Here is an 18,330-nt window from a genome sequence, read left to right as displayed (position 1 = left end):
GCTCTCACAGCTGCTTCTGAGATCGAGATCACTGATGGGGGAAGCAAACAGGAGCTACAGCCAGAGAAGACTGTTAGCGGCTTCTGCCTTTGGCCCTGCAGTGATTCGCTATCAGGTTGCTGGAACCTGTCGCGCTCGTAGGAGTTGTGAGAACTGCAGCGCTCCGGCACCTCTGAAAAACAACACTCCTGGTCTTAAGAGCAACAGCCAGGAGCATCAAGGACACATCTGCAAGAATGCGTCCTTACATACAGCAACAAGGCAGCAGAATCAGCAACAGGGCTCAGCTTCCCACGTCCAGACCTGGGGTAAGAGCTAGACTATCCTGCAGAATATGATCTGATGGTCTCCCAGGTAGAAACCAGGCCCAGCAGGTCCTGTGTGATATTGACTTGTCCCCTCCGTGGCTCTCCAGGGGCAACTGGATGGAGTAAGCTTGCCCTGATGTAGCAAGGCTCCCACTGGCAGGGACAGAGGGTTATCTGTATGGTTCCCCCCTCAACTCACTCACAAAAACACGCCGCTGTCTCTCCAAACTGCCAAGGTGGATAGGAAAACCTGACGTCTGGCAGAGCAGGTGGCCCGTGGAAGCTGGTGGTAACTCTCTTGCGCTTGCCTGGAGCTGGGCTGGTGCCACAGCCGCCTGGACTAGACTCCCAAAGGATGGCTGTCACGGAGTTTCGCCAAAACTGAGGAGAGGGGACTGCAACCCAACAGCAAGATCAATGCTTTGCGGCTCCTTCCACGCAGCGGGACAGGAGGGGATGGACTCACACACCAGGTCAGCCAGGCAAGGCTGCCAGCCAGGGGTCTCTGCCCAGCTCCTGCCCGCCAGCTCTGGGAGAAGACGAGCTGCGGAGGGGCTGTCGCAGCCTCTGCACAGAGACTGCTGGCAAGGGTGGAAGGGCTCGGGGAGGGCAATCCTCCCGGGGTACGGCATCCCCAGCCCAGCCCGGGGGTGCCAGTCTTGCCGTGGGCAGCCCAGAGCGGGGAAACCGAATGAGCAGGCTGCCCTCTCTTGGGAGGAGAGCAGCCCCGCCACCGGCTGCGGCCAGGGAAGAGGCTGGCTGGGAAAGAGCTTGTCGAGAGAGCCCCGGCTCTGCACAAAAGCTGCTTTTAGATAAAGGGCCGTCAGCTCCAGGCTGCAGCGGGGGGAGCAAAGGGCTGGGTAACAGCTGAAGAGCTTTACCAACAAAGGAGGATTCAGGAGAGCTGCGGTGACAACTGCGCCGGGAAGCATCCCCCGCCACGGAAAATGCTGTGCTGCAAAGCTGCCTGCAAGAGGGATTTAGCTCGGTTGGCTCCCTCCAGCCCACGCCACCACGGTCAGCGCCGCTCCCAGTCTCCCCAGTGTAACGTGCTGGGAAAGCCGCCTGTGGGCACAAACGTGACCCGATTTACCACGCTGCACGTTCTTACTCTCTCCTGCAGCTTGTGAACTGTGCAGGCAGTAGCTGTTCTGATGTCCTCTGCTTACACAGATGCATCCCTCTCGGCCAAAGCAAGAAAGTCTGCTGAAGCAAGCGGTTTCAATACCTCTCTCCACCACAGCTGCAACCCAAGCATGGGTCTACAAGATCCTGTGAAGTGGGGTGAGCAGATAGATGCTGGTTCCTAGCAGGGAAAGCAGCAGCTGCTGGTTTGCACACACTTAGCGACTTCAGACAGCGCCTGTTCCAGATGATTCTGTGTTCCCAGGCCCTCCAAGAACCCATTTCCCCTCACGTAAAGCTTGGGCACAAGCTGGTCTTATAACTGGTCCAGACTCAGATTATTTCTGCAAGCCCCAGTCATGCTCCCAGGCACCAATACCACGTTTTCCTTGTCAAGAACAGCAACAACCTCTCTGCGTTGATGCCAGAAATTAGAAGCTATCCTAGGAAATGTCAGTGTACTTGCCCTGTTGTTCAGCTGACACAGGTTTGGAGGTCACTAAGCTATCTGGCTGGCTGTTCGTTTGCTTTTCCACACCCGGCTGTGTGCTAGCTCTGATGCTGCAGTGATGCTCGGAGACCTGGTTCAATTCACAAGTGGCAGAAAACTAAATACCACAAGAAGAGTTCAGCTCACCAAGAGGTCTGAGCCAGCACAAGGGTGGGGATGGCTGTACCTGCTCCCACTGAAAGGAATGATCCTACCGAAGAGCTCTCTTGTTTCTATACTTTCTCCCCAAGCTCCCATTACTAACCCCTCTGCTAGCTAGGCCTCTGGTCTCACCCAGTACAGCTCTTCTTCCATCATGTTAAAACTCATTTTCCAGTCTAATCCCTGCGCAAAGGCAGGCTCCAAGTTGTTGTTGATGGTCTTCAAAGTTTTGAACCAGCTGTGCAACTGGCCTTGCCCTTGAAGGCAAGCTGATGGTCCTAACAGTGAACCAAAAGCTCATGGATACTGGCAGCCAGTCCAGTCCTGACTGCAGCAGCACAGCTGAGAAAAGACACAGCCTTGGGTCTAAACAAGGCAGCGCTGCATCAGAAAAGCAATTCTGAAATTCTCCTCCAGCCTTGGTTATGCCTTCCCTGCTAGCACAGCTGGGACATGGCTGGACCAGCTGCTGCTCCTCCAGCTGCCCTGATCCTCCTCCTCCTCCTCCCATCAGGCTGCACAGACACTCGCTGTGGTGGCAGCCCCGCAGTTTCAGGTCCTTCTGTTGAACGAGAGGACGCACAACAATTACAGGCATCACATATGGGTGGGAGCCGCCAGCTCTCAAACCAGAAGGGACATGGAATAATTATTGCCTTTTGAACACATTTCCAATCATCAGCTTTACCTGCCTCAATCTGCACTTCTCCAGAAACAGAGAAGGTGCAGTCCCACAGGAGTCTTTACATGTCTTGGAAAAACAGATGAGATGCTGCAAGCATATTAGTTCAATCCCAAACCAGTCTTAACACACATAGCTACTTAGTGCCATGCCTAACACTCAAGTAGGAGTGCAGCCCTGTTCTCTTTGTGACTTGCTCTCCAACTGCCACAAAAGAAATAGCAGTAGTTACTTGTTTCTGTATCAAACTGGAGGAGAGGAACAAGAACATCGGCAAGAGTGCAGCACAGACAACGCAACCTTCGCATTCCCAACCTTGTCCTGTTGGCTCCCCGGTAGCAATTAAAGAATCAGTGTGCCATCCTCCTTGTTGAAATGAGGCATTAGGTTGCAACTGTCACAAAAAGGAAGATAGGTAGATAAATCAGAGGAATAAAAGTTAATCAAGTCCAGATTGCAAGGCCACATTGGCACTGAAGGAAGTACCAGCAGTAGTTGCGAATTAGGAAGAACAATGGGATTATCCTGAAGCTGGGAGCACACAAAATCGCCTCTCTTGGGAATGAAAAGCAGAAAAGATATGTTATAAAAGCATTTCTACATGGCTTTACATAGCTTTCAGCCACCACAATTCATACCATTTTCTGGAATTGGGTCTTGTTAAATGCCAAGCACCAATGTGCCCAGAGCGCCCACACAGAGAACAGGAGCTCATTTGCTAATTGTGACTGCCTGGTTGCATTGAGCTAGTCAGTATCTAGCAAAGGATGTGAACAGGGCACAGGGAGAGGTCTTCTGAAGAGCACTTGGAAAGGAGAAAAAAAAAAATTGGTTTTATAGGTGACAGTAATCAAGGAAAGTGTTTATACCAGTGTTTGGGAAAGGAAGGACACATCTTTGTGCAGAAATCAGCAAACTTGCTGTCTCCACAAAACCATTTACTCTTCAAGGTGTTTCATTCTACAATACATTCACATAAATATTTCAAAAGCCTCCAGGCTGCTGTCCCACACTCAGCTTCAGCTTACTTACCTACAGTTACTGGTTTCAACAAAGCTCTCTAACACAATATACAAGTTTTTCTGCTTTCCCAATCCTTCTTCCACTACAGAGCCAAATTTGTTAAGAGGCAGCTTCAGGCACACAGGAGTGCCCTCAGAGGTGGTTCTCTGAATCCCTGGGTATGGGGAGGGGGAAGGTTGGTTGGCTCTCTGAATGGAGTCCAGCCCTTCCACAGCAACTCTCTGCACCGTGTGTCTTGTCTAGAAGCTAAGCTGAAAGCAGCATGCGACACCTGGAAGTTGAAACTCCCTCTCACCAGTATGAGGTGGCAAGAGAGATGAAACACAAAGCTTCTCTTCTTGGTAATACAGCCTGGGGAGGACAGGGAAGGGGCAAAAGCACACACTGCAGTCTGGTAACAAAGCTACTGACATAAACCTTCTCCCAAAGCCACAACAGCCCCAGCAGCTTCTAAAACACCCCCCACCATACAGATGAACTAATCACACACGAGAAAGAGCTAGAGGAATTCCCCAAAGCACCCCCATAGCTATTATCTGAACACCATTTAGCTACTGTGGTACTTTCGGAAACAGAGGTGTACACCTGTAGGGTTTTTTTCAGATCAGGATATGAAAAAAAGTGACTAGCCAACAGGATAATGCAAAATAATTGATTTTATTTAAAATAAAAAGCAAAAACACAATCATCCAAACAAGACAATTAAGAGTATCCCAGCTCTGCTGGATGGGGTGATAAAAGCAGCTAATGGCATTGGCAGGGCTTGGAGCTGACAGTGTGACTGTCAAACGAATCAGTAAGCTCTTTCCTTCCCCCCTTTGCAAGGGGGGTGCCAAAACCCCTCCCATTACAATCAGCCCACACAGGCATTTCAGATTTGATTCAGTCAACGGTCTTGCTTCCTGCCCCATGATGGCTGGGGATTCAGGGAGGAAAAGGGTCTAGGTTAGTTATGAAAGAGGTTGCTGTCTTTGTTCTAAGCATTTGGAGAGGCTTAATGTAACTGAGAAGACAAACTGGAGCCAGCGTACCCGAGCTGGGAAGGGGAGGAAGGTATGCCAGTGCTTCCTCAGCATCACCTGCTCTCACAGCACTTGTGCAGAGAACAGGTGCCAAGATCAGCACGCCTGTTGTTCATGTCTACAGTTCTGACGGGGTATTTATTAGTTTACTCCTGAACTGTCATAGCAGACAAGCCTGTGTCAGTTACCAGACTCAAAAGCATGGCCAGAGCTCACAAATCCCTCTACCGTTCACCAGAGCAGGCAGGACAATGACACCAATACGCACAGTACAATCGGGAAGCCCACAGTCCAAACCCAGCACGTGGCTCTCTAAGCCTGTCTCTGGGGAACAAAGCAGCCCACAAAGCACCACCACGGGGCTGAGGCAGAGCAGCACTGTGACTTTGGGGCTCAAGAAAATGGGTCTGGGGGCTGGACCACAGCAGCCTGCTACATCCAGGGGCTCTACAGTACACAAAAGCAGTAGGGTCAGAACAAGAGACATGGATGCCCCAAGAAGCACAAGCCTGGAGAAGTGAGAGGACAAAACCCACTCTCCCCAGTCAGCCTCCCACAAGCACAGAGCTAGGCACAAGGGGAGCACAGTTTTTAACTTTATTCCTCATTCACCCGGCCTGGAACGAGGGCCTGGGAAGTACCAGCTCCCCCACTTCCTGTAAGGCCAGTGAAGCCGACTCCCTGATGAGAGAGAATTTAATCTAGTCCTATTTTAAAAAAAATCCCAATCTAGCAGGACCTCCTGTTTAGAGCAGGCCACGAAATGCCAACAGTGTCAACTCTGGTGAAAACAAAAAACCTTGTTCTGCTACAATTTATGTACCACACAGCAATTCTGGAAGGGCCACCACAGAACAGCACGTGGCCAAGAGTGCTGAACAACATCCCCAATATTTTCTGCTACAAAAAGCTAACACCAGGTTAGGAAGTTTCAGGTTGCTTAGGATGTCTGGAACACTTTTTGTGGGAGGACAACTTCAAAGCATCTTACACAGTAATTACATTTCAGCCTCACAACACCCCTGTGAGGTAGGTATTTTCCTCATCTACTAAAGACAGAAGCTCACCAGTTCAGCTGAGGCAAGAGCCTGTAAGTGGAAGAACCAGAGATCCCAGGAGTCCTAATTCCCAGGAAGCCTAAACAGATACACCTTTATTTCATATCAGAAAGTGCCTTGTGGAGAAGTCAGTATAGCGTCGCTGGTATCACGATGCCTGCAGTCCATTTCAAACACACTGCTTTTCTGCAAGGGATGTCAAATGAACGCAGGCTTCAATCTGAAATTGTTTTGTTTCACACCATGGAAGAGTTCATAGGCACAGAAGAATCTGCACTCTGGATCTTCCCACTGTGCTTCTGGTGGCAGAGGTGTGGCTTTCCCAGCACAGCAATCGGGCTTTCACATGCATGGAAGATTTTAAGACTGTGAAACTGAACCACACATGCCAAATGCAACTGCAAGCTACAGCATAAGTCATCCTACTGACATATTAACTGTCAAGCCACCAAAGAGGGCAGTGGACAGTTCTCTAAGGGCTCCCCTCACCATGACAGGGCTGAGACTTTTGAGCCTTTGCCTCTCCAGGCCCCCATGTTCTTCCCAAAGGCAGCAACTGCAGCCTGCTCTGAGAAGACATACAGATTGTGCAGGCTCCCTGGCTGTTCAACCGGGCAGCAAAAAAGGCAACCTTGGCCAGAAATGCCAGGAGTTTGAGAAGTTTTTTTTTAAATTAAGTAATCTTGTGGAAGAATCTGCAGCAGTCTACAGAGCAAGCATGCTCACTTATGCCTGGCTATCACAGAAAATTCAGGAGTCTGGACAGCTAAAGAGCGTACCAAAAAACCTTCCCTCTCTCCATTTTTCCACCACCACACTGCTCCTGCACAAAGTGACTGGCACAGAAGATTTAGGAACAGAGATCCTGACAAACATATTGAGGATTCCCTTGTACAACAGGATATGGCCCAGTCTCCAATAAGGGAGAGTGTTTAAATAGGAAGAGACAAGGTTAAAAAAAGATCAGAAAACCCAGACAAGCAATGTTCTAGTTTCCATCAAACCCAACGTGTATAAGAAAGTCACAGTTAAGGCTGCCAATCTGCTTTTTAATTCTGCTACCAGTGCCTGGGCATTATTGCATGTTTACTACACACACACCACTTCTGCTTTCAAGTTTCCTCTCCCAAAGAAGAACGGCTGAAGTGAGATCTAATACCCACCTCCTAGGTCTCAGGAGAGTACCCAAGGAAGAACCCCAACCCAGCTAGCTTCTGGCTGTGCTGTTCAGATAGAGAAGGGTCATTTCCATGCAGCACACCTTCAGCCAGCCAGCCAGATCTCTTCACTGACACTACCAGCACAAACCCCTGCTAAAAAATCCAGCAGCTCCAACAGATCCCTTGGGGATGAGAGCTTTACCCAGCATAATACAAATGCATCTACACAGACTTAAGCAACACATTGCATTTTTAAAAAGCATAAAACAACAATATGTCCCCCTCCCAGTCCTTTAAAATTGGCACCGGAAGTTCCGGAAACGTCTGAACCCATAACCTCAAAGAACAGCCATTTACGTATGTGAACTGCACTGGCCTGAACGAGCCCATGGCCCTGTTACTGCTTGGTATTTAAAGCCCAGCAACTGTTGTTATCATACAAGAGTCAGACTTTGTCAGTTGTTGCCTAGTGCTAAAGACAACACCTGCACCTAAAGGACTGTAGTTACTGGCAAATGCTGACTTTTTTCCCCCACAGTTTTTGCTGTGCAAGAAACTCCAGGATTCTCCTGCTCCATTGAGCTTCCTATCGCAAGGTGCTAGTGCATCTTTGTTACCAGTCATCACAATAGACACAGAGCAAAAGGAAATGGACTGTTGCTGGTTAAGGTGTTGCACCTTAGATGTATGCGCGTAGATTAAGACCATGAAAGATGCTTCAGGTTGGTGGTCACCTTCGCTGAAGTTGCTTCAGTGTTTGGAGCACTCATACCACCTCCCCTTCCTGAAATTCTGGTGCGAGATCCGCCGGACGTTCAGACAGGCCAAAAGGGCTGGTGTTCCTTTCCTCAAGTGTACAGGACAACATGTAAACATATGACAGTGTCAAAGCAAGGCAGGTTTTTACATTTACCTGCTGGTTTTAAAAAGAGTTCTTTAAAAACTGACCGTCGTCTTCCTTGCCAGTTACATGAACCATTAAATACTTGGCATCTCCTTACCCAAAGCTGGGTTATTAGTGCACTCACTTGGGGCGCAGAGGGGACAAAGCATTGCACAATAATGTAGAGTCGGGGCATTCCCCTAGAAGTTATTAAGGAGCCAACCTTCGACAGCACATAATGAAGACGGATGTCTGGATCGAGGAAGAGTGACAAAAACTTAAGGACTGTGAGAAATAGAAGCAGAAGGGGGTAGAACAGAGCTGGCTGGCTGCTAACGTAGCTTCGATCGGCAGCTGCCTCTAGGCAGGTGTTGTTATCTTTCAGGGGTAGCTGCGGCCTCCACAAGATTCCCTAATCCTGTCAAAAAAAGTACAACTGCCTGTCAACAACTATAGCATTCCCCTCATATCAGGACACAAGATTGCAGCATGCATGTTAATTGTATGTTTATTCTTCCTGCAGAACTGTACAAGCTAGGTATGATTTTATGTTTGGAACCATTTCTATCAACTAATCCATCACACAGCTGGAACAGAAAGCCCACCCATCCTCACAGAGTGAAATAATCAACATACAGGAGGAGGAACAGTGAAACCTGGAAAGCAAATGTTCTAGGCAATGTGCTAATTTTTAATATTTAAGGTATTAATTTCAAAATTTGAAGTGCAAACAACTTAAAAATGCACAGGATTTTCAGAAGAACAGATCCGCACAGGTACTCTGCATTTTTACAGCTTTGTTGTGTTTTGTTTTTTTTTTTTTTTTTTTTAAACAGGGTCTGCATTAAAGTTTGTTATCTCCTGCTGCTCATTCCCTGCCTGAAGTCACACTGGCTGCTGAAATGGGATTTGGCAGTATTGTAACAAACAAATTGTTAAAACCTCCAGGGCAAAATAAGCAGTCAGTACAGTTTTCTCCAACTGTTTAATGATGCTCTGTACTTGTAATTCAATTGTATTCAGTTATGAGCAACTCCTGAAAACAAGAGAGCAACATTATCACAGCAAGATAAATGGCAACACGAACAGGAGCAAACAGGTCTTTAGGCAGTACCCTAGACTGGGAAGTCTGGCATGATACTGGAAACCTGGCCTTCCTCAGGTAAATCACTACCGCACACCTTCTTTAGCAGGCCACGCAGTAAGTCACCACAGTACTTGCATCCATGACAAACCTGGAGCATCCAACAGCTTAGTAACTAGACAGCACCCTAATGCAGGCAGGCAGCTAATACAGCAGCATAGGTTAACCAAACTGCAAGGAGTTTGCTTAAGAATTTTGGCAAGCCTCTGCTGTAGGCTTCATTTAAAATGCTTCATTTAGCAAAGAATTTCTAAGTTCCTCCTTGCAGTATACTCCCAGATTCCCAGTGTTTCACTGTTTTTAACCTGGCAAGTCCAGAGAACTTCCTTCCTCAGCAACTTTACCCTATGCAATATCTAGCCTTGGTTCTGCAATATTAATGTTTCCTCCCTCCAGACTGACTAGAAACTTGCCCTTTTTTTTTTTTTTTTAAATAGGTAAACATAGACATTTGGGATTAATTTTGCCTTTAACAGATAAAACAGTGGGCCAAATTGAAGTCATGCAGGCAACGATAAGAGAAACCATACAACTACTTGAAGGTTTTCTGTTTGGACAACAAGACATCGAAACCTGAGTCTTGCCTGATCATTCCTAATTTTTAACTGTTTACTATTCATTTGTGCTCTCTGAAGAGCACAGTTAAAATATCCCACCTCTCCCATTAAACAAAAATAAAATACTTTCTCTGTTAAAAGTGACAACTAGGAAAAGTAATAAAACTGTTTATTAAATAAAGTAAAAAACCTCATTAAAAAAAAATCAAGAATCTTAAGTTTTCAGTTTCGAATAATTAAAATAATTTATGGAGGAAAGATATCACCACTGGCTAACTGCTCTATGTTCTATAAGGAATCCCTTGCTCTTCAACCCTCTGTTCTGACGAATCACCCTATCTGAAGTCTGCCAGCTCTGTGTTGTATTGTCTTTTGCTCGTTTAAAAACAACAGTTGCCATCGGGTCACCTGGAGGAGCTGCGCTCTTTGCTCACACAGTCGTCCTGGGAAGTTGTATCACCGTTACCCATCATGCTGCATGTTCTCCTCTTTTTCCTCCGGTGCATCATCCCCTCTGTCTCAGAGCCAGAGTCACACTGAAGTATGAAGAGATGAAACCATAATTCAGAGAAACTTAGTAAACTGTTTGTACTGTGGAATTCACCATAAGATCTACCTCAGCAACCCTAAATAATCAGTATTCAAAGAATGTACTATTTTAGATTAGACACATGAAATAAATTTTAAATTAAGTGTTTAAAAATCAGGAACAGGTATGTTCTTAGATTTCATCACTGAGTAAGCTGGCTTGGGGCAAGACAATGCATATGTTCCTTCTGGCTCCTACAAGGGCCTAATTTTCTGAGAGCAAAGTCAGTGCCTTCTGATGGACTTAGGTGCCTAGAAAAGTCACCTGTCATAACCGACAGTCTCTGTTTTGGATCTTGTTCCCCCACCCCATTTTTAAAACACCCATTTTGCAGCCATTTTACACAAGCACGGCTTAGCTAAATGAGTGACAGATTTATAAATATTATAAACATAGATCAAACAAACTGAATTAATTTAACAATACAAAGAGAGGCTTCAGTAAAGAGAACCTGCTAAAGCCACAGGCTCCTCCACCATGTAGATTTGTTTAGTCGCTTTCCATTAATTTCTTCCATAAGACATGAATATTAGGATGAGGACACATGATCAGGTATGGAAAAAACAATATAATTGCAGGATATGGATCACCTACTGTAGTAAAAAGCATTACCTCTGAATCAGAGTCTGAGGAGCTGGAACTTGAGGAACTGGAAGAATCGCTAGAACTATCGGAAGCAATACCAGTAGATTCCTGCAGGTCAACTGAATCAGCCAAGGCTGCCAAGTCAGGATGTTCCTGCTTTAGGATCCTAAATACAATTGAAATTTCAGGGTTAGCCTTTGAACAGTAACACTGCATGTAAATGAATGGGGTATTTTTGGTCTTTTGTTTTAAATACAGAATACAAAAGAAAGCTACTAAATCTCTTACCTGTACCATTTCCGTGACAATTTGGGTCTCCCTCTTACTGTCTTGTGCCACACCACAGGGAAGTTGGTACAGCTGGCAAAGTTTTGAGTGATGGCAATAGTTGTGTCAAGATTGAGAACCACATGCCACCAGCCACCTGTAAATACAACACCAATGACCATTTCTGGCTACATAGCAGAAACCAAGTTCAAGAACAGCCGTGAACACTTTTCCCATAGCACAGGTGGAAATTGGACCTTATCTCCCAAACCCAGGTGAGTTTGCCACCACGTCAACTTTCCTCAGTCTTATTTCAGCATTTGCTCCAATGCTTTACAGATTCTTGTTACAGAAGGCTGCTCAACGCTCTGACCAAATTATCCAGCTCATGAACAGTACTGAAGATCTGACTTGACAGCAACACACTGGCTACTGATGGCTTATTTAATAGGAAGAGCCACTGTAACCCAGACCGCACAGAGACCCTTTCTGTTAAGCCGCAGAACACTTTCCATGCTGATTTAGTAAGGTTCTTATGACTACAGACTAACCTTTCATTTAAAAATAGACACAAAATTGTTTCTCCACACAGGATAAAAATAGACAGTGGTGTTCTTACAACCCACTTATAACCTCATAAAAAGACTAAGGAAACAGTTTAATGGAACCCGACAGCTACAAAATCTTAACAGAAGGTACACTGAGGAGTCACTAGTAAGTGCCAAGACAATCACAAGGCACTCTTCAAACATGAAGTCAGCTGTATGTTAAAGACAAGCAATGTGGATAGAAGCTATCGGCCATGCTGCACAAAAACGACGCAAGATTTAGAGGTTAGAATTTGGCACTGAACTCACCCGCTTCATCCACTAGCCACCTCACCTCCCAGTTATAATAGGCACACAGTGTGCAGCCACTCAGAGAATGGCATCTTTATCAGATCTCTCTTTAGCTTTTGATTTCAAATGCAAGATGAAGCATAACCACAGAGAGGTGGGTGGAAAGTGTCAGTGCCTTTAAGTAGTTCTTTTCCCACAGCTAAGAAAAACTCATAAGCAGTCAGACTACCCAAGCTACAAAATTCAGTCATGGATGCTACAGTGTATATAAACTCAAACATCTTTGTCTCAGTTACTAGTACTCAAACACCTCTATTTTTTTATGCTTTGACAGTTTCCTATTACTGCAGTTTAGTTCAGGATCACATTCCTGTGATGCTGCAACTCAGGTCTCACCTGTTTTGCCATCTGTACCACATGCAACCCTATGCTACAGGCCATATATGTTTCAGGACACTCAGAAAAATAACTGGTCTGAAAAATGTTCCTTGCAACATATATTCCTTTTGAAACAGCTCAGAATAGTTCTTTTGTAAGAGATGGGCCATATAAGAAAGCTGAAATATTCTCTTCATCTCTACTACACACAAATGTTAAAAACATGTTTTTCTCTCCCATATTTCCTTACTGCAGAGATTCATACATACCTGGCACAAAGACTGTCTCGCCTGGTTTCTGTAAGATTTCCAGGGGTTTGAATTCAGGGGGCCAGGTGGAGAGCTGCGTCCTAGGATATATGACATTGAACCAAGTGATAGCCTCATCCTGCTGGTTCCCTCCTTCTTCTCGCGTCACTTTGATCAGCTCTCTGGGAGTGCTGGTAGGGAACAGGCACCAACGCTTATGACCCTGGACTAAGGCATTCCATGCACTAGTTCCCAGGGGATCGATGTGAATTCCTGTTCCAGAACGAGGTGGGCCCATCACAAACCACCTGCATGGGGGGGATGAAATCCTTTAATCATACATAGAGCAAGCAAGTAGCTACCTTCTCTTTTCTTCATATTAGACAGAAAATTAGAGCTGTTAATTTACATACAGTTAGAAATCAAGGTGGTTACAGTTCCTTCATTTACCTTCTTGAGGTTGTTAGGCTCAAGCTACAGCAAAAAGATACAACATGGGTTTAACCTAAAACCCAACATGAATTGGGACAGGAATGACTCTGGGATAAGAAAGTGAAGATACCTTTTATATTTCATAGCTGTAATTTGTTTAAACAGTTCTTCAATAAAATATATAGTGATTTCAAGGTTTATGAATGTGATTAAGTCACAACAGCCTTCATTAGGATTCTTACTATGCAGGGGGATTCTCCTAATCCTATGTTTTTCTAAAATTTGCTACTCATAAATGGATCCAGAACTGCAGAACAATGAGGAACAAACAAAAGGCAATATAAGTAAAGAACTGAGCAAAGTTACACAACTCTGGCCTCCCTCTATGCCTTCTGTTCATTTAAAACAGGCTGTTCATTCTAACACTTAACTAGATGAAGTTTATTCTCCAGTGACCATTCAGGATTTGGTGTGTATATTCTCATTCCCCATTTGCAAAGTTTATTTCTCCCAATAGAGAACTTTATCCACTATACATGTTTAACAGCGGCAGCACCTTCAATTGCTCACTTCCCCTGTAACAGAACAGTAAGATCTACCATACCAGATACAGCAGTGTAAGTGAGGTCACTTAATATCAGGCGTCAAGAGGAAAAAAATGGCAATAATTGTTTAATGGGCAACAGAAACTAAAGCACCAACAAGTTCCCTCCATCGTGTGGCTGACAGGCAGGTGATATCCAGCAAGAGGAGTTCAAAGGTTCGGAAAAATACTGAAAGTGAGCAAACTCTCCATTTTAACTTTCCAATGCAGGTGTAAATTAAGCTGGTTCTCAAGTATCATTTGCTAACACCAACTGTAAGACTGTAAGTTTGGTTATCAAGCTGCGCTCTTCCTACTCCACAAAGGAGCCATAAAAACATAAATAAGCAGGTGTGTGTCACTTCTGTTGTCAATTCACTCTTTAGAATTCATATTAGCCTTGGAAAGCTGATTAAACCACAAGAAGAACAGTCAAAGCTTTTACTAACAAGTCAGAAGTAGTTAAACAAAGATCTGTCTGGTACGCAGACAGACGCACTGTTCAATACTGACTATAACCTGAATCTACACATGCAGATGATTTTAAACCCCTTATTTAGCAACACTGCCATTTACCAGCATCTTCCTCCAGGCATTTAATTTACAATGAACATAACCCAGTTTGCCATAAGACATTGAATTTACCATTAAGAACTTCACAACCTGTAACTTCAATTTAAAAGCAAAAAACCCAAACCTCACCCCTCCTGCAAACTAAAATAGCTGCTTCAGTAAATGGCTTCCAAAAATTACTGCCTTTATTTTAAAGAGGAACAACTCCAGTGAAGATGCTCTAAACAGCACAAGTTCTTACTTTAAGATCTATATGCTATTACACAAGTCTCAATCCAGAGGTTCACCTGGACAGTTCATATCCTCATCATGTGATTAGAAAGCAACACTTCCTGTTGGATTTTCTATTATGCTCTTAAACTACTGGACTCTTCATCAGTTTCTGTACCTACATGAAACCCCTAACTCTAGGAGGCATCAGTATGCTCCTTGCCTCTCTCGCCTCTCAAAAAATGGTAACAGCCTCAAACCAACCTGCATTTTCCAGAACAAAGCACAAGAACTGTAAAGACCAAGAGCACAAGCAAGAAGCTCAGCATGTGCCTGTAGGTAGGGAGGGTGTGGGGGAAAGAGATAGCAATATAACTGAGTCACAACCAGATTATCTAGTTTACCTATAACTTCGATAAATGATTTCCAGTTCTGTAACTGTATTCAGTTTCTACTAGAGACTACACCTGATGTACTTTTGCATTTAATCACACCATTGCATGTTCTTCTTAGAAGTGAATTATAAAAACAGTCTGTTACAACATTGTAAAAACACCTACTTTAATGATCTTAAATAGAATGAGTTTCACACTTCACTCCTACAAAAGCACAACTGGACTACAGACACGTGAGAGATTGCAGAGAAAAGTATTCATTACTTGTTCCATTTCATTTAAAAAAACCCAAACAATTAAAACACCCACATCACAGCCTCATGTCACTTGAAGGGCAAGGCATTCTCTGACAATTATAACGTCGCTGTAAAGACTTTAATTACTTGGGAGGGTTCAGCTTATGCTCATACTGCTATGAAGCATTATAATAATGTAGACAGAAATCACCCTTGTATCTAGCAGCCCAAATACAAGGTTGTTGCATTTGATTTCAGGAATGAAGTGTCATTTCACTCCTTTTCCAATCAGATGCAAAAAAAGAGTTGAAAAGACTACAGATATGTGAAATATTGTTTTCTCTCTCAAAATCATCTGAAGGGGAGCTAAGAACTAGTCTCCACACTTCAAACTAATCTAGCTTAAGATCTTTACCTTAAAAGGACTGACTCATAATTAAACAAAATTCCACACTGTACATAAGCCACTGGTGCAAAACCCAGGAGCTAGTCCTGAGGTACCTAAAATTTGAAAGCCAGAAGGCACACATAGCAAGAAATTAATCTTCATAACTTTCAGTAACTATGTAAATGGGGTTTTTTACTCTAAAAAGTGAGGCAAACTGACTTAATAAAAAAAAAAAAGAAAAAGAAAAAACCCACAAACTTGTGGCAACATTGGGGCAGAACCAGCAATTGTGATACACAAATTTGCCCTTCCCTCCCTCTGGGTTACGGATGTATGCTCATTTTAAAAGAGCAGACATAAAGCTATCACTTTGTTTTACATAAGATAATCATACCTATTTAAGAACAGCTAACAAGATGGAAAATACCTACTTTTATGTTACTGTCACTGTACTGTACCTGTAAGGCGGTCTTCGTTTCTCCCCTGCATACTGAAACAGATCATCAGTGAAGAATTTAGGTACTTTGTAGTCCTCCAGGAGTTTCCTGCGCTTGGGATGCTCTCCATAACTGCTGTCAAAGATGTAGAGCGGGCTGTCATCACGTGTGGTTTCCATATACTCTATGTAGTACTTCATCTTCATCTTCACAGAATAACCGTCATTGTCCTCCCCACATTTGAACTTCTGGTTCCTATACTTGCGTTTCAGTCGTTCCAGAGTCCACTTCTCTTGGGCAGACCAGCCCACCTGGGCATTCAGCAAGACTACAGGCTTGTAAGGTTTTTCGTAACGCTCAACAAATTCTTCCACTGTTAACTGGAGTGCATCTGCCCTCTCCACGTTATCCTGTGAAATCAAGAGAGGAATACAGAACAGATATTAGGACAGAGTAGCATCCTAGAACTGTGCTTTCTAAGTCAGTGTGGAGGAGCTTCACACTCACACTTCGCTCCACACACCACGAGGGTATCAAGCTGCCGACGTGTTATTTTAAGCTCACCGAGGCTGCAGTCCCATCTCCCGTGCCGCGCTCCTTGCGCCCATCAGTAACACCAACAGGCTGAAGCCCTTTGGCACTCCTCCCCACCGCGGTAACTCCCCAGGCGGAGGGGCCACCCCTGCCCTTTCGGCTGACACGTCCCTGGCTGCATTTCCCCCGCCGCCCCCGGGGAAGGCGCCTGGGAATTACGTGGGCGCTCCCGGCACCGAGGGTGCCCATCCCACCCCGACGGGGCCCGGATCTCCCCGCACCCCTCGCCACGTGGAGGCAGGAAAAAACGCGGGTGCCGGTCGGCCTCCCCCTCCCCGCCCTGACGCTCTCCCTCAGGGTCCCCGCCCCGGCACCCCCACGGAGCTCCGCCGGCTCCGAGGCAACCCCGGCCTCAAGGAAGGGCCCTTTCCCCGTTCCCATCAGAATTCCCCCGGCCCCCCCTTCCCCTCAGGCCTCCCCAATCCCCTCAGGACCCCCCCAGTCGTGGCGTGTGTCCCCCCATTCCCCTCAGGGCCTCCCTATCCCCTCGGGGGCCCATCACCCCCCCGCGTTCCCCTCAGGCGAGGCGGGGTCGGCGCGGCCGGGGCGGACCTTGCAGGCGGCGGGGCTGAGGGGGAAGGTCTCGCAGTAGTTGTGGCGGGTCCAATCCAGCGAGTCCTTCAGCTCGGGCCGGGCGCTGCGCTTCGCCTCACGGATCCGCTTCTTGCTCTTATGATTCATGGCGGCGGTCTTGGAGGCAGCGCTGGGGGACGTCACCATCCGCCGCCGCTGATCCCCGGCGTGTCCCAGGCCCCGCTCCGCGCCCGGCCCGGCCCCAGCTCCGGTCCCGGTCCCGGCCCGGCTCTCCCCGGCCCGGCCGCCGCACCTTCGAGAAATTTCACCCCCCTTGCCGCCGCTGTCGCCGCGGCCCCTCCCCTGCCGCCCTCCCATTGGCTCGCTGAGCCGCCGTCTTCCGCCACGCCTCGCCCGCCCTCCGGCGCTGATTGGCCGAGGCGGGGAAACGGCGCGGCCGGGCCGCCATGTTGGGAGGGAGGGTGTTGCGGGCGACAGGAAGGGAGCGCGGGCGCCGGTCGCCCTTGGCCGCGCTGCCCCGCGCCCGCTCGCCGGCGGGATCGCCCCGGGAACCCCCGCCCGCCGCCCCTCTCCTTCCCCCGGCGGGACCGCGCTCCGCCTCCGCTGCTCCCGTGACAGCGGTGAGCCGGCCGCGTGTCAGCCGATTCGTGCGGGACTGCGCCGTGCCGCTCACGGAACCGGCCCGCGGGGGAAGCCCGTCCAGCCCCGCCGGGCCACGGGCGCGGGCGGGAGCGACCCGGTTTAACCGCGACACTCTGGGGAGGCCGCTCGGAGCGCCGGGACAGGCCCCGCTCTGAGCCACCGGCCGGCCGCCATCAGCGCCCGCGGCGGCGCTCCGCCTGACGCCACGCCCGGAGGAGGCGCCGATTGGTCCGCGCGGCCTGGTACCATACGTGGCCGCCCGCCATTGGGCGGCGGCGCGGCCATGGGGGAGCCGAGGCGGCGGCGGGGCGGCGTGCGGAGGTACCGCTTCGCGGAGGGGCCGGCGGCGCTGACGCTGCGCATCCCCGAGGTACCTCCCGGCGGGGGGGGGGAAGCAAGGGGGGAGCGGGGCGGTAAAACTGGGAGCCCCCCCCCACCCCAGCGCCGCACCCGGTGCGTTTCAGGTGCTGGACTCGCAGTACGGGATGTACGTGTGGCCCTGCGCCGTGGTCCTGGCCCAGTACCTCTGGGTCCACCGGAGAAGCCTGCCCGGCAAGCGAGTGCTGGAGGTACCGACGGGACCCTCTTGCCGCCCTCCCTCCCTCCCAGCCCCGACCCCGGCAGGAGCTGCAGGGGCCCCATCCACCCTTCCCTCCCCATGACCAGGCTGTGGTTTCAGGTGGGTGCCGGCGTGAGCCTCCCCGGCGTGTTGGCTGCCAAGTGCGGTGCTGAAGTGACCCTGTCCGACAGCGAGGAGCTGCCCCAGTGCCTGCGCAACTGCCGGAG

At 47.9% G+C, this 18,330-nt stretch overlaps 2 protein-coding genes across 5 annotated transcripts in view; one reads left to right on the top strand and one right to left on the bottom strand.

Annotated features, from left to right (window-relative positions):
- Positions 1-4,428: 4,428 nt before the first annotated feature.
- Positions 4,429-17,225, bottom strand: JMJD6 (jumonji domain containing 6, arginine demethylase and lysine hydroxylase). Of its 2 annotated transcripts, none has more exons than XM_069798972.1 (7): positions 16,921-17,223; positions 15,796-16,184; positions 12,542-12,828; positions 11,077-11,212; positions 10,816-10,954; positions 10,023-10,150; positions 4,429-8,331 (listed from the first exon to the last, which is right to left on the bottom strand). In XM_069798972.1, exons 1-7 carry the CDS (start codon positions 17,086-17,088, stop codon positions 8,295-8,297), a joined length of 1,284 nt encoding a protein of 427 aa, XP_069655073.1. In that variant the 5' UTR covers positions 17,089-17,223; the 3' UTR covers positions 4,429-8,294. The 2 variants fall into 2 exon arrangements, with proteins under 2 accessions (XP_069655073.1, XP_069655074.1); XM_069798973.1 differs by lacking the exon at positions 4,429-8,331 and adding an exon at positions 8,404-8,949 and having other exon boundaries at positions 16,921-17,225.
- A 107-nt stretch (positions 17,226-17,332) lies between these two features.
- Positions 17,333-18,330, top strand: part of METTL23 (methyltransferase 23, arginine) — a 2,249-nt gene continuing 1,251 nt past the window's right edge. The window contains exons 1-3 of one of the 3 annotated variants that reach the window (XM_069798982.1): positions 17,333-17,522; positions 18,009-18,113; positions 18,224-18,330. The exon at positions 18,224-18,330 is cut by the window's right edge and continues 131 nt beyond it. In XM_069798982.1, coding sequence (XP_069655083.1) covers positions 17,349-17,522; positions 18,009-18,113; positions 18,224-18,330 — 386 coding nt within the window. In that variant the 5' untranslated portion in view covers positions 17,333-17,348. Of the gene's footprint in view, positions 17,915-18,008; positions 18,114-18,223 lie in introns of all 3 variants that reach the window. The other 2 variants (XM_069798980.1, XM_069798981.1) reach the window with 2 other exon arrangements.

The sequence above is a fragment of the Haliaeetus albicilla genome, chromosome 12, assembly GCF_947461875.1.
Source record: "Haliaeetus albicilla chromosome 12, bHalAlb1.1, whole genome shotgun sequence".
In the NCBI taxonomy this organism is placed as follows: Eukaryota; Metazoa; Chordata; class Aves; order Accipitriformes; family Accipitridae; genus Haliaeetus; species Haliaeetus albicilla.
The sequence above is the reverse complement of the archived record's forward strand: the minus strand, read 5'-3'. Positions and strand labels throughout refer to the sequence as shown.